The sequence below is a fragment of the Neoarius graeffei genome, chromosome 25, assembly GCF_027579695.1.
Source record: "Neoarius graeffei isolate fNeoGra1 chromosome 25, fNeoGra1.pri, whole genome shotgun sequence".
In the NCBI taxonomy this organism is placed as follows: Eukaryota; Metazoa; Chordata; class Actinopteri; order Siluriformes; family Ariidae; genus Neoarius; species Neoarius graeffei.
This window is the reverse complement of record NC_083593.1, coordinates 24,659,373-24,676,115: the sequence shown is the minus strand read 5'-3', so window position 1 is coordinate 24,676,115 and position 16,743 is coordinate 24,659,373. Positions and strand designations below refer to the sequence as shown.

The 16,743-nt window shown below is 42.1% G+C and overlaps 1 protein-coding gene across 3 annotated transcripts in view; it reads right to left on the bottom strand.

The window, feature by feature from the left end:
• Nucleotides 1-8,970: 8,970 nt before the first annotated feature.
• smg6 (SMG6 nonsense mediated mRNA decay factor) overlaps nt 8,971-16,743 on the bottom strand; it is a 185,262-nt gene continuing 177,489 nt past the window's right edge. For 2 of the 3 annotated variants that reach the window (XM_060908434.1, XM_060908435.1), the window contains 2 exons: nt 10,629-10,710; nt 8,971-10,467 (listed from right to left, as the gene is read on the bottom strand). In XM_060908434.1, coding sequence (XP_060764417.1) covers nt 10,337-10,467; nt 10,629-10,710 — 213 coding nt within the window. In that variant the 3' untranslated portion in view covers nt 8,971-10,336. Of the gene's footprint in view, nt 10,468-10,622; nt 10,711-16,743 lie in introns of those variants that run through there. The other variant, XR_009651536.1, reaches the window with a different exon arrangement.

The following is a 16,743-nucleotide window of genomic DNA, read 5'->3' as shown; positions in this document are numbered from 1 at the left end:
TCACATTTGTTGACTGTTTCTTAGAAACAGGGGGTGGCTCATCTTACCCTCTGGCTCATCTTACCCCGCTCTCCCCTACCTGAGTGAACTTCTGCTCCTCTATGACCCGCCACGCCTACTTAGATCAAAAGGTGCAGGCTATCTGCTGGTACCTCGTATAGTGAAGGCTACATCAGGGGGCAGATCCTTTTCTTACAAAACTCCACAGTTATGGAACAGCCTTCCAAGTAAAGTTGAAAGAAAGCTATCCGGGTGATGTTATCAATGTGAGTTTTGAATTAAAGACTGGGGTCAATAATCAGAGTTAAGCAGAAGGAAATTAATAAGCATCCAGTGTCTAATGTCCTTAACACATTCCTCAGTTCTATAAAGCTGGTGTCTCTCATCAGGTTTTGCAGAGACATACAACTGTGTGTCATCAGCATAACAGTGGAAACTAATACAATGTTTATGAATAATATCACCCAGAGGTGAGAGAAAAAAGCAGTGGACCCAAGACAGAACCTTGTGGAACACCAAACTTTACCTCAGTACGTCTAGAAATATCACCATTTATATCAACATACTGATAACGATCAGTTAAATAAGACCTGAGCCAGGAGAGGGCCGTTCCCTTAACTCCCACAACATTTTCTAGTCTATCCAGAAGAATGGAATGATCAATAGTATCAAATGCTGCACTAAGGTCAAGCAACACAAGTAGCGAGACACAGCCCTGATCAGACGCCAATAGTAGGTTGTTTACTACTTTAACCAGTGCTGTCTCTGTGCTATGATGAGGTCTAAATCCTGACTGATACATTTCATGGATGTTATTATGTAAATATGAGCATAACTGTTGTGCCACAGCTTTTTCAAGGATCTTGGAGATAAAGGGGAGGTTTGATATTGGCTGATAATTGGACAGCTGACAGGGATCAAGGTCAGGTTTTTTAATCAGGGGTTTGATAACTGTTAATTTAAAGAATTTGGGTACATAGCCAATCGTAAGAGAAGAATTTATTATTTTTAGAAGTGGTTCAATTACTTCAGGTATTATCTGTTTGAATAGACGTGTAGGTAAGGGATCTAGTATGCAAGTTGAGGCTTTTGATGCCGAGATTAATGAAAGTAATTCAGTTTCTTTAAGGGGAGTAAAACATTCTAACTGATGATCTGATACAGTTATATAGTTAACTACAAGGTCACTTTCATTGTCTGACCTTAAATTAGTAGTTTGAATTTTTTGTCGGATATTCTCAATTTTGTCATTAAAAAAATTCATGAAGTCGTTGCTACTACATACTGCAGGTGTGCATGTGTCTATAGTGGACTTATTCCTGGTTAATTTTGCTAGAGTATTAAATAGGAATCTAGGATTATTTTTGTTATCTTCTATTAGGGAGGAGAGATATGTTGATCTCGCAGCACTAAGAGCTTTTCTATACTTCAGGAAGCTCTCCTTCCACGCTAGTTTGAACACTATCAATTTTGTTTGACGTCATTTACGTTCCAATTTTCGAGTGGTCTCTTTTAATGTGCGAGTGTCATCATTATACCAGGGTGCTAATTTTTTTGTCTCTGACCATTTTCCTTTTTAGAGGAGCTACATTATCTAAGGTATGGTGGAATGTTGACTCTAAGCATTCAGTTGCCTGATCAAGTTCTGCAGGGGCTGACAGTGACCCAATCAAAGTTGATAACTCTGGGAGATCATTTATAAAGCTCTGTGCAGTAGTTGACGTGAAAGTACGTTTAATACAGTAGCGTGGTGAGGTGCATGTATTATTACTCAGACATAGTTTGAATGAGATGAGATAATGATCTGAGATAACTTCAGACTGTGGAAGTATGACTATATTTAACCTGAATGTTAGTATTAGATCAAGGGTGTGACCACCATTATGGGTCAGTCCTATGACATTCTGATTAATCCCTACTGAATCTAAAATGGACACAAACGCTGTTTTTAAAGGGTCTTCTGGGTTATCAAAGTGAATATTAAAATCTCCGAAAACTAAAGCTTTGTCTAAGGAAATAACCAGATCTGAGATAAAATCTGCAAATTCAGAAAGAAACTCAGAATATGGTCCCAGGGGCCTGTAAATAATAAGCAATGGAATTAACTGGGTAGACTTATTTTTCGAGGCTACATACATTATATGAGTATGAAGAACTTCAAATGTATTAAATTTATAACCAGGTTTTTGTGTTACACCTAGATAATCATTATAAATAACCGCAATGCCTCCTCCTCTGCCAGTTTGACGAGGCTGGTGTATATAACTGTATCCAGGAGGACTCGCTTCATTTAATGTTATATATTCATTTGGCTTAATCCATGTTTCAGTTAAACAAAGTACATGAAACTCCTGATCAGTAATGAGTTAATTAACCATTAGCGCTTTAGATGTAAGAGATCTAATATTTAATAGCCCCACCTTTAGATCAAAGGTGCTAGCAGCAGCTGTACAGTCAGTATGATCTAATTTTATATTGATTAGGTTACTGGAGCAAACTCTGAAAATTTCTACCTTTTTGTTTAGCTCGGGGAACAGACACAGTCTCGATGTAGTGGACCCTGAGTGACGACTCTGTGCAGCTAGCAGACAGTCGGTTTAGCCTGTTCGTCTGCTCCCTGGCCTTGGCTCTGGATTGTCAGGAATTAACTAGGCCTGTTCTGAGACTATGACCTATGCTGCAGGAAATGAGAGCAGCACCTTCCTGAGCGGGATGGATACCGTCCCGCCCTAACAGGCCAGCAGTGCCCTCAAAATTAGCCCAATCATCTATAAAGCCCACACTGTTTTCAGAGCTGATACCATCAGGCAAGAAACAAGCTTCAGTCTAAATTAGAAGAAATCAAGAACAACTGGTCGGAGCAAAAGGCTACAGGAAGTAGTACAGGAAGCTGCTGACAGACATGATGCAAAAGCTCTTCATGATGGGTTACGTGCAGTATATGGGCCCAAAACATGTGGTATGACACCAATGCTATCTGTAGATAGCACTAAACTTCTTACTGTTAAAACTGAAATACTTTCCCAGTGAGCTGAGCACTTTCAGAATGTCCTAAACCGCCCTTCAGCAGTAACTGATGAGGTCATAAACTCTCTGCTATAATACCTAATACTTGAAGAACTCAATATTGAGCCCTCACAAGATGAAGTTACCAAATCTATCAAACAGCTTTCATCAGGAAAGTCACCAAGACAGGATGGTACTTCCACCTGAAATATACAAACATGGTGGAGCACATATGTGCAGGAAACTCACCAACCTCTTCTGCAAGATATGGAACCATGGTACAGTATCACAGGAGTAAAAAGATGCCTTAACTGTTCATCTGTACAAAAGAGAAGGCAACAAAGCTGTCTGTGATAACCACTGTGGCATAATCACTGCTCTCAATAGCAGGGAAAATACTAGCCAGAGTCATCCTGAACAGGATCATTTTCTGGCTTGTTGATCTTGTATACCTGGACTTCCAGCATGGCTTTTGTGCTGGACGTTGAACCATAGGAATGGTATTCACACTGTGGCAGATACAGGAAAAAGCAAGAGAGCAAAACAAAGAGCTATACATGATCTTTGTTGACCTTACTAAGGCATTTGACACTGTAAATCTTGATGGACTGTGGAGCATACTACAGAAGTTTGGCTGTCCAGAGAAGATGGTTAACATCATATGCTTCTTCCATGATGGCTACAGTGCTAGAAAGTGGCAGTGTGTCAGATGCCTTCCCGGGAACAAGTGGCACCAAACAAGGATGTGTGATGGCCCCTATACTCTTTGCAATATACTTCTCAGCTATGCTATCTGTAGCATTTGACAACCAAGATAAAGGTGTGCAGATATGAGGGCAAGTTAAAAAGTTCTAAGACAAATGAAAAAAATATTTATTTATGAAAATAAAGCTATTTCTCTACATATCCTCCATTTAAGTCTAAACACTTCTGCAAGCGATGTTTCTATTGGAGAATTCCTTTGTATTCCTTTTTTAAATTATTTTGAAATTATAACATCTTTCTTAGATTTTTTTTTACTTACCCTCATACAATTTAGAACTAATGGCAACCTCTTCAACTTACAATGCTTAAAGGCACGTACAAAGATCAGGGAATATCATCTGAGAGACTTTCACTTTCTGTGCCCTCATTACACACTCCCTGGATGATATCCAAGAAATAGTGGACCGATTTGCCTATACTGCCAGAGCCTTTGGTCTGACAATCAGCATTAAGAAGACTGAAGTCATATACCAACCATCTCCTGGTAGCCTGCCTCAAAATCCTAATGTAACCGTTGACAGCACACCCCTCAACACCATACAGAAATTTTGCTATTTGGACAGCACACTCTCAAGCAGCACCATGGTGGATGATGAAATCTCTCAATGCATCTCAAAGGCAAGCTCAGCATTTGGGAGGCTAACCCACTGGCTATGGAAAAAACATGGAGTCTGCTTGCACACTAAAATTCAGGTTTACCAAGCAATTGTTCATACATCACTTCTCTATGGATATGAGACCTGGACTTTATATCGCCACCATATAAAGCAGTTTGAGTCCTTCCATCTGTGCTGCCTATGCACAATCTGCAACATCAAATGGCATAACAGAATACCAAATACTGAAGTACTGAATAGATGTATCATCACAAGCATTGGCAGCATGGTTGTAAAAGCTCAGCAACGATGGGTAGGACATGTGGTGCGCATGGATGACAACCAGATGCCAAAGATGGTATTTTGTGGCCAATTGAGCATTGGTCCCGAAATACAGGGAGACCCATGCTGAGATACAAGGACACACTGAAAAACCTAAAAAAGGGCATGCTAGTACCAAATAATATACAAACCATGGCCTTGGACCAAACTAACTGGGGGCTCATATGCCATGATGCAGCAGAATCCTTTGAGGAGCAGAGATGCAGGGAGGTCCAGGAAAGGTGTACCCATCGCAAAGCCCACAGCTTACTGCCCCTGTCCACTCTTGAGTTCACCTGCAGCACTTGCAACCTGATATACAAGTCCAGGATTGGCCTACTTTCACATGAGGCGACACCACTGTAGGTGCAATGGGCTTACCAAATCAGTCTCATAAATTCATTATTCATTAATTAATGTATCTAATAGTTTATAGCTAAACTATTAAAATCAACCAAATCAGTCTCATGTAAAAAGGGATCAGTCTCATAAATTCATTAATCATTAATTCAAGTGTCTAATAGTTTATAGCTAAACTATTAAAACCAATGGAATGACTTGATGTTGCTATAGTTTAGTGAGTATTGTAGCTCTAATGTAATACATTTACTCTAGATCTATAACATTCATATCACAAATGGGTGAAGACAATTAGAGTACTTTTCTTGGCAGAGGTTGGCATTCAGTGAATATTGTAACAATAAACAGGACCCAGTTTATTCCAAAGATACCATTTATTGAAGTAGCTGACATGAATTAGCGAACTAATACTGATCAGATATAGCAACAATAGCAGCCAAGGAGTAATTAAATATAAATGATACAATATATCCAAAACACATACAAATAAGAATCAGTAGTGTGTATGATAATTAAGGCACTAATGGTGATCAGAAGTAATAAGCTATAGCCAGTGTGTTACAGTGTAGGGGCGAGTGGATGTTAAAATGTGATAAGGAAACCATGTGTTTGTGTGTGTATGTATGTAGGTAGGTGTGTGTGTGTGTGTGGGGGGGGGGGGAAGCGAATGGAATGCTGCCACGCCCAAAAGGGGATGGTCAGCACAGTGCAGGAAAAATGAACAAAAAAATCTGTGGTTTAAACTAGTCTCGGTACAACGGAGGGAGTTAAGAGAAAGAGAGAGCATGCACAATCTAACTAAACAGTAAACAAAGTAAATCAACAACACACGGTCTAAGACCGACCTTCATGTGAATCGAAATGCATACATTTAAATCATAAATGAATTCAAATAAACAACACTCTTCACATTAACTAGCTACCAGTAAACTAACAACATTGCCCAGATGCTAGCCTTACTCATTAGCGATTGAAGTGTGCCTTCTCCTAGATAGTGCAGGACGCAGATCCAGGAAGAAGACGGTTTTGCTCCTTACTCAGGGTGATCGCTCTTATTAGCGATTGGAAGTGCCTTCTGTTATCCAGGATAGCGCGGGATGCAGATCCGGGAAGAAGATGGTTTTGTTCCTTCAGCTCGTCAGCTGGAGATCCTTGGTCGTCCGATGATCTAGAAGGAATCTTGTTTATAATTTGTTGACGTTGAAAAAGGGAAAAGGGATCCGGTCACCTTTTCTTTTTGAAATACTGCATGGGCTGCAGTAACTAACCGGTTCATTTATAATTACAACTCTGCGAAGGTCAAATACATTGCTCAGCGTAAATGAGTACACCCCCTTTGAAAAGTAACATTTTAAACAATACCTAAATATAAATCTGGGCATGGCACTGGTATTTGAGTGCAGGGCGCACATTCTGGAGGGCAAGGTGCATGTCCATTGCCGTTGGCAATTCACAAGAGTTATGTGACATGATGCTTAAGCTGCTACTGTAAAAACATCTACAAACATATCTAATGCAGTCAATTGAAGCAATATAATGTATTGTTGACTTGTTTTATTGCTAATTTTTCATTTCAGTATTTGTACAGTAAGAGCTAGCATGACGTACAGTGCTCAGCGTAAATGAGTACACCCCCTTTGAAAAGTAACATTTTAAATAATATCTCAATGAACACAATTTCCAAAAGGTTGACCAGACAAAGTTTAATATAACATCTGTTTAACTTATAACATGAAAGTAAGGTTAATAATATAATTTTGATTACACATATTTCAGTTTTACTTCAAATTAGGGTGGTGCAAAAATGAGTACACACCACAACAAAAACTACTACATCTTTGTACTTTGTATGGCCTCCATGATTTTTAATGACAGCACCAAGTCTTCTAGGCATGGAATGAACAAGTTGGCAACATTTTGCAACATCAATTTTTTTTCCATTCTTCAACAATGACCTCTTTTAGTGACTGGATGCTGGATGGAGAGTGATGCTCAACTTGTCTCTTCAGAATTCCCCAAAGAAAATAATTTCTTTACACCACAAAGGTGAAGGCTACAAGAAGATCAGCAAAGCTTTACTTATCAGTCAGAATACTGTAGCAAAAGTGGTACAAAAATTTAAGATGGAACTGCAACCATCTCACAGAGATGTCTAGGTCATCCACGGAAGTTAACACCTCGACAGGAACATCTTCTGATGAGAAGGGTTGAAGAAAATCGGCATGCAAGTTCACTGCAGTTATCTAAAGAAGTAGAAAGCCAAACTGGGGTGAATATTTCCCATGACACAATACGGCGTACACTGCAGAGGAATGGTATGCATGGATGCCGTCCACGAAAGAAGCCTCTCCTAAAGCCCAGGCACAAAAAAAGCCCACCTAGAGTTTGCCAGGGCCCATGCTGACAAAGATGAAGACAACTGGGACCCTATACTCTGGAGTGATGAGACCAAGATAAATGTTTTTGGAACTGATGGCTTCAAAACTGTATGGTGTCGCAAAGGTGAGGAATACAAAGAAAAATGCATGGTGCCTACAGTGAAACATGGTGGTGGCAGTGTTCTTATGTGGGGCTGCATGAGTGCTGCTGGCGTCGGGGAGCTGCATTTCATTGATGGCATCATGACTTCACAGATGTATTGCTCTATACTGAAAGAGAAGATGCTACCATCGCTCCGTGCCCTTTTCCAACATGACAATGATCCCAAACACACGTCTAAGGCCACTGTTGGATTTCTGAAGAACAGGGTGAAAGTGATTCAGTGGCCAAGTATGTCTCCTGATCTGAACCCAATTGAACACCTATGGGGAATTCTGAAGAGACAAGTTGAGCATCACTCTCCATCCAGCCACTAAAAGAGGTCATTGTTGAAGAATGGAAAAAGACTGATGTTGCAAAATGTCGCCAACTTGTTCATTCCATGCCTAGAAGACTAAAAATCATGGAGGCCATACAAAGTACTAGATATAGTAGTTTTTGTTGTGGGGTGTACTCATTTTTGCACCACCCTAATTTGAGTAAAGCTAAAAAATGTGTAATCCAAGTTATATTATTAACCTTACTTTCACTTTATAAGTTAAACAGATGTTATATTAAACTTTGTCTGGTCAACATTTTGGAAATTGTGTTCATTGAGATATTGTTTAAAATGTTACTTTTCAAAGGGGGTGTACTCATTTACGCTGAGCACTGTACTTCATTGTGTTTAATTGGAACTTGAAGCTGGCACTCCAACATTATAACCAGTGTATAGTGTACACTAACTTAACACTGATGATATTTTAGATTCAGTGCAAATGGTCAAGTTGTTACATCAACACCAAAAACATTTTGGATATAAATAATCATTATTAACCTTGCATTTTAAGATGTTATTGGAATCATATACCAAATGTTTATCAAGGACCTGTTTGCTGATTGTATTTGTTTCTGTTTTGTATTAATGATTAAATGTTTTAAATTGCATTTGTTTGCATATATTGTATTTCTCTCCCCCCCCAAAAAAAGTCCAAAATAGCAGGTCAGTTTAGATTTATGGTGTAATATTTAAAATGTCTAAACAGTTTCCACAGATATTTTCACATGTAACTGAATTTGTTTGCATTTTGTAGATTACACAACTCCAGTAAATGTGTTCTTCATATTTAAACATTTTGTAATATTTATCATATTTTAATAATAAGCTTGTGCTCTGTTTTACTTTGCTACTGAGGTGACTGATCTTTCATTCTGTGCATCAACCTACTTATTTCAAATTGCTTTACTGATCCTCCTTTAATCTTAATTTAGAGATAATGAATGAAATTTCCATCTGAGTCAATGACTTTTAGTACCAGAAGTGAATATATCTTTGAGGAGTGAATCCCCTATTTGGCATTCCAAGTTTAAATTCAAGTATTCTACAAAGTCACGGACAGAAACATAAGATTTCAAATTATTTTTATTAAACCAAAATGTGAAAATTGTCATGTGCTTTAAAACCTGTGAAACAGCAGCCCATAGTTGATAAAGAAGAAACTATGGTCAAGAACACTGAGCCCATAAAACAAATATCAGGTCATATGAATCTTTCTTCTTGGTGCTGCAAAACATCACGTTCTAAGGCAAACCAATCTGTTTTTGTGACAGAGGCAAAAGTCATGGTATGAAACATTTTTACAATACAGCTACTAAAATAAAGTCACCCACAATTATGTATAAATTACAAAATCATAACTTGTGGCTATCAAGTTAAAACATGCTCATAAATAGCGTAATTAGCTGAGCATTTACATTTTATTGTGAATTACTGCCAAATATAAGAATGTTTAAGTGAGAGCACAAGATCAATGCTAGTGAGGGGAAAAACATTGTTTCTGTGCAAACAAGAAAATTATTTTGCTTTGTCATAAATCTGGTCTCTAGGAGGTGGTCAAAGCAAATGCCCTTCATATATAAACCTAAGCAGGTAAAATATCAAACTGTGGGAGGTGCCCTATTTGTGTGTGTAAGTAAAATAAATTTAACACAAAGTGGATAAATTTATATAAACTAAGCAGGTAAAATATTAAACAACTATGGGAGGCACACTATTGTGTGTGTGTGTGTGTGTGTGTGTGTGTGTGTGTGTGTGTGTGTGTGTGTGTGTGTGTGTGTAAAATAAATTTAAAACAAAGTGGATACATTTTTAAAAATGTCAAATGTCTTAAAGGCCTTTCAAGCCACAAAACAGGAACAAAAGATGACATGGAGAGAAAAAAATCGTCTCGTTTCTCTGCCCTGAACTAATCACATCACCCCAAAGTGGATCTTAATGTGGTCGTCAGTGGAGAACCAGTGATCACATCTAGGAAGATCTCCATCAATATTGTCTGGTTTCACAGATCTCTTTCCTACCTCTCCTACTTATAGCTACTCAGTATTGATAACCTGCATGTATACTGTAGCATTTTTTTCCTTTCCCACACGATTGTTTTTTTTTTCATCTCTCTCTCTCTCTCTCTCTCTCTCACACACACACACTTCCCTTACAGGCACAGGACTCTTGCCAGCTCAACCTGTCTCACCATCTCAAACACTCTCTTGCTACTCCCTATGCATTGTTATTACGAGGATAAAGAAACTCATCCCTCTTGAAAATGAATTAATTCCTCATTCTTTGCTTTTTTTTGAGAGTGACAAAGCTTTGCTGATTCCCTTTCTTACAAACATACTCCTTCTTTTGCCAACTCTGTGCCACATTCTTGCTCTCCACTCTGTTGCAGGGTAGGATGAGCATTGTTTTACATGAGGAAATCTGTACTCTTAGTTCAGCCGACTTTAGCCCAGCTAAGGAAGGCAGGGATGTCTCGAACTGGGACATTCCGTGTTAGAGCTTTCACACGCAAATTACGGTCATCAGTGAGCAAAACCACTTCCCGGTGCAGGCGAACTGGTCCATCTGACAGAAAATACAATAAATCAGTTTTACAGATGTCAAAACAGGAAAAAGCAAGCAGAAGGGGGGGGGGGACCCCAGCAGCATCCTCAAATCCAAATTTGCAAACCCAAATTTGCACAGAGATATTTACTGGCTTGGTTAAAGGCAAACTGATTTCTCACCTCTCTGAGCAGGCATAAAGCCCTTAGCCTCGTCTTGACAGTAATGCAGGCAGCAGGACAGAATCACATCATCATTGTTGCCCTGGAGATAAAAATGAAGGTGTCTAGTTCACATTCTGAGTTTTATACACACAAGAAAGGCAAATCAATGAACATTTCCATGACAAATAAGGGCTGGCAAGATGAGCAACATAATATTTGAAAAATTTGTTTTAAAAGCATGCATCAGGTTTGTTAAAATGTATTTTTTTAAATTATGTTGTTTCATGTCATTGGAAATGACATTTGCACCACTTTTTTTTTTTTAAAGCAAAAAGTAAGACAGAAGTACTTGAATTAAAACCACATGCAGCTAGAAGTAAGTTTTTTGATTACATAGTAACTTTGAATGGACTTTCTCTGTTTCTTCATGTGCAGCAGAAAAAGACCTCGGAGTGATCATTGACTCCAGGCTTTCATTTGAAACTCATGTAGATAATATTACAAGAATTAGACTTTTTTTCTTCTCAGAAATACTAAAAAGATAAGAAATGTCACTACATGATGCAGAAAAACTAGTTCATGCTTTTGCTACCCCTAGGTTGAATTATTGTAATGCCTTACTGGCTAGATGTTTCAGCAGGTGAATAAACAAACTACAGTTAGTCCAAAATGCAGCAGCAAGTGTCCTTACTAGAACTAGAAGATACAACATCACCCCCCTATCTTATCCACACTGCACTGACTCCCATTCAAATTTCGCACTGATTATAAAATACTGCTATTGACCTATAAAGCACTGAATGGTTTCGCACCACTGTACCTGAGCAAACTTATGGTCTTTTATGACCCACCAAGCCTAATTAGATCAAAGGTACAGGCTATCTGTTGTGCGACGGCGGCCTGGGAGAACTGCCACCAAAGCAGAATATTGCTCTTTGCACAGCTGCTCCCATGGTGCTTAAGAAACTACAGCAGTTCAACACTATTGTTCTGGACAGCCCACGGCAGCATGGCTACGGGGTGGAGCCCGCTGATCACACATGGCTGGAGCGGCATAATCTACCCTCCTCAAGTAGCCAGGGGAGTTATAAAAAGGCACTGTAACAGAAAGAGGTTAATTAGAGTGCTCCCACCAGAGAACTCATGCACTCATTTTTTCCCCTCTGTGCTCAGGCAACCTTGTAAACATTGAAAACGAGGACGACAAGTTCAAGCTCTGTGGACTTTATGCCGGTGATCTGAGTCACCACTAGAATGCCACCAGTGACTTGGCCCTAGGCCAGTTTGGGCTCCCCACTGCCTGTGCTGACAGAACTCACCTCACCTCTCCCACACTTCCCTGTTTTAGTTTTCATTAAGTCTCAACACATTTTTGCACTGAGACTTGGGTTACGTATCTGAGTCATCTCCTCCTCGCAGCACAAGTCCTACAGCTGGTACCTCAAATAGTGAAGGCCACATCAGGGGGCAGGGCCTTTTCTTACAAAGCTGCACAGTTATGGAGCAGCCTTCTAAGTAGTGTTCGAGACTCAGACACAGCCACTCACCTACCAGTTCTCATCTACCAAGTGCCCCTTTGCAGGTAGAGGGCTGGTCAATGAAAGCCCTTCTGGACTTAGGCAGCACCATCATGCTGGTCAGCCTTCGAGCCTGCCTCTGGCTGTGGGGTGCAGCAGTACCGTCAAGGTAACCTGCGTACATGGGGACACACAAGAGGTGGTCACCACCAATATCCAAATTGGGGATGAGACAAGTGAGTGGGAATTGTCTGTAGGTGACCTCCTTGTCCTGCTTCTTCGAGGTCGGGACTGGCTAGGGATTCCCGAGAGAAATGCCTACTGCCAGGAGGATGAGGAGACGTCGGCCCTCATGGAGGCCTTGGGACTGCTCATCACTCCAAGATGTATGCCTGGCTGGGGACATGGGGCAGCCGAGGAGTGCACAGCTGAAGGTGAGTCACACACCACCTTTGACCCATTCTCATAATGTGTTTAAGCAGGTGACACACAAAGGGAACTTTGGGCAGGAGCAGACACAGGACAAATGGCTGAAGAACTGCTGGGGCAGGTGCAATTATTTGAGGGTGAAGACCAGCAGCCAGGACAGCCAATCCTCAGCGTCTACTTTCTGGTCCACCGGGGGTTGCTCTATCACCACACTGAATGGCACGGCCAAGATGTCATCCTGCTGGTGGTTCCCCGCTTGAGGGTGGACATGGTGATGCACCTGGCCCACTCCCGCCTTTTGGGCGGTCACCTGGTTAGCCAAAGCACCCCGAAAAAGATCAAGGACCAATTCTTGTAGCTGGTGATGAATGCAGAGGTCAGGAACTTCTGCCAATGGTGTCCCCAATTGTCAGCGCACTACCCCCTGAAGGTCTGCTCCTGCCCCGCTCATGATGCTCCCAAGAGAGTGGGCATGGATCTGGTGGGTCCCCTTCCCAAGTTTGCCTGGGGCCATGAGCAGATCCTCATCATAGTAGACAATGCCATCCAGTACCCCGAGGCAGCCCCCCTGTGAAGGCCACCTCAAAGAACATTGCCCAGGAACTGGTTCTGCTATTCTTCCAAAGGCTCCCCAAGGACATATTCACAGACCAAGGTAGCCCATTGTGTCAGCGTTTGCAGGCAAGTAGAGGATGAAGACATCCAGAACTGGGACCTCCTTCTCCCTTATGTCTTGTTTGACATCCAGGAGATGCCCTGAGCATCCTCAGGCTTCATCCCTTTTGAGCTGCTGTTTGGGAGAAAGCCCCAGGGCCTGCTTGACATGGCCAATGAGGCCTGGGGGGAGCAGCCCTACCCAGTCATGACCATGATCAAGCATTTGAGGGAAACTGAAGTGCACATCGACAAGGTGGTTCCCCATCACGTGCAAACACATACTCACCACCCAGGCCAAACCGAGCTGCCGCTACAACTGCATCGCTCAGCCCAGCCCTGGGACTCTCAGCCCAGTGATCACATGCTGTTACTTGTCCCCACCACCAACTGAAAAATTCCTTGCGCAATGGCAAGGTCCCTTTGTGGTGGCTCAGCATGTTGGGCCAGTGAATTACCACCTGCAACAGCCAGGTAAGCACAAGGACACCCAACTGTACCATATTAATCTGCTGAAATGCTAGATTGAGCCTTTTCCTCTGCTCTCAGCCCATGTCCTTGCATCCCTAGGTACTCCAAGTGGGAGAAGAGCTCTCTGGACAACACCACCAAGAGCTGGGAGAGCTACTGGACCAGATGTGTTCACAGCAGAGCCAGGCCAGACATACCTGATCAAGCATGATATCTGGACCCCCCCAGTTGGTAATTTGTCAATGCCCCATCGAGTCCCAGAGGTCTGATGTCATATAATCAAGGAGGAAGTGGCTCAAATGCTGCGGATGGGGATCATCAAGGAGTTCACCAGCCGCTGGCCAAGCCGCATCATGGTGGTGCCCAAGCCCAGTGGAAATCTGAGACTATGCCATGACTTCAGAAAGTCAACACCATATTAGACTACAACAACTACCCCCTGCCTTGAGTGGATGACCTGATCAACAGGCTTGGGAGGGCCCGCTTCATCTCCACAATGGATTTTACTAAAGGCTACTGGCAAATGGCCCGATACCCCAGGCCACCCCAAAACCACATTCACCACTACATCAGGCCTCCCGTTTGGCATCCCTGGGGTGCCAGTGACCTTCCAGCAACTCATGGATATTGTGCTGTACCCCCACCGAGAGTTTGATGCCACTTACTTGGACAACGCCATCATTCACTCCTCCACTTGGGCCGATCACCTGCACCACCTAAAATCCACCCTGGAGTAACTGAGGAAGGCTGGGCTCACCGCCAACCCCCGGAAGTGCCATCCCGGGCTAACCAAAGTACAGTACCTGGGGTAGCACATTGTTCAGGGGCTGCTGGGGCTGCAGGAGAAGAAAGTGGAGGCCGTGCAGAAGTACTCGTCCACCACAAAGTGCCGGATACATGCTTTCTTGGGGCTGGCTGGGTACTGTCGCGTATTTGTGCCAAACTTCTCTTTAGCCTCTCCCCTCTCAGACCTCACCAAGAAATGCAAGCCAGAGATGGTGAAGTGGACTGACCAGACAGAACTGACCCTCACCACCACACCCCTGACCTTCAAAACCCGGACTTCAATCTACTGTTCATCATCCAGAAGGATGCTTCAGAGACGGGCGTGGGTGCTATGCTCTCACAGGTAATGGAGGGGGAAGAGCGTCCCATCCTGTACATCAGACACAAGCTACTCCCAGCTGAAAAGAACTACATGGCTGTGGAGAGAGAAGCCTTGGCTATCAAGTGGGCAGTAACCGAGCTGAGGTACTATTTGTCTGGTCATCATTTCATGTTAATCACCGACCATGCCCCACTCCAGTGGATGGTGGCCGCCAAAATATACCAGTGCTCATGTTACTCACTGGTTCTCATCTCTGCAGGACTTCTCTTTCCAGGTTCAGGACTCAGCACAGGAACTCAGACGGCCTTTTGAGGAGATAAAGCCTCTGGACCGAGCCTGGGAGGATGGTGGGGTGTGTGTACATGCCAGTGGCCCAGGGGAACCACTGCCAAAGCTGCACATCACTCCTTGTACAGCCACTCCCATGATGCTGAAGAAACAGCAGCATTTCAGCACTATTGTTTTAGACAGTCCAAGACAGTATGGCTACGCGACAGAGCCTGCTGATCATGCACGGTTGGAGCAGCATAATGGGGCGCCTTAATCTGCTCTCCTCGAGCAGCCAGGGGAATATAAAAAGGTGCCACAACAGAAAGAGGTTAGCCAGAGTGCTCCCACCAGAGAACTCATGCATGCACTCTTTCTCTCTGCTCAGGCAACCTCGTGGACTTCGAAGAACAACGAGCTCAAGATCCGCGGACTTTACACCAGCGATCTGCATTACCACCGGAATGTCGCCAGCCCTGCCAGCGACTTGGCCTGAGGCCAGTTTGGGCTCCCCACCACCTGTTTTGATGGCACTTACCTCACCTCTCACTTCTCCCACACTTCCCCATTCTTTATTTTTCCATTAACCCTCTGGGGTCAAGAGCTTCACTGGCAAAGCTTGGCAGGTTTAGAATGAGTAGGTCATGTATTTAGATAAATATCTGCGTTATCATACAAGCATGATAAACATACTGACAAACTTTTTTACTTTACACTTTCCTGTGTGCCCATTGCCGAATATTATTATATTTTTTAAAATTACCTAAATTAGATGAAACATAAAACTTGTCACCTTACTCAGTCACACTGGAGTCCAAGCGCTGAGCGCCCACTTACGCATTCATAAAAGACTTCACATGGTAACGGCTTGATAATCACTTTCATTCTTTTGGTTTCGACTGGTTTCTCTTTTGTGGTGGGAACGCCCACTGCAAAGAGGATAAAATCTGTCAGCCAAAGTTTAGGCTATTTGGCTATTTGTTGCGAGATGGCATGCGGATTTTATGCACTTTGAATGATTCAGGACAGCAATTCAATTTCAGGACAGTGAATCAATTCATGATTTAATTCATGATTCAGGACAGCGATTCAATTCAATCTTGAGAACTGCAACACTGATTATGAGCAGTGCCCTTTTTTTTTTAACTTTGACTCGATCCAACCGAAGATCAACTTAAGTGTAAATATTTCTTCTATTTATTATAAGCATATCGGTTGATATGTGTGCGCTGTTGTGCATACACAGGAAAAATGACTGAGCAATTTTTCCAGAGTTAAAAGTATTTTCTTCAAAACATTTTAATTTTGCTATACTTTGAGTTTAGAGAGTAAAATTTGGAGTTGGAGTGGGAGCAAAATTAGAGTAATTGTGTAACAGAGTTGGTTGTGGCTCTGAACTGGGTAAAAAATAGTATGAGAGTTAATTTCAAGACACTGAATAGAGTCAAATACCAAAATAAAGTCAAATACCAGATAAATGAAGATGTTGTAAAAAGCAGTTTTAGAACGGTGTTAGAATATTTGAAAAAGCATTACCTTACCCACTGTGGTGAACTGTTTTGATCACTTGACCTGATGGGATTAAGAGTTGGCAGTGAGAGGGGTTTTCACTCTTCTCACTGAATGGAATTTTTTTTTTACTCTTCTCACTGAATACCCCTCCCACTCCCAACCCTTTATCCCAAAA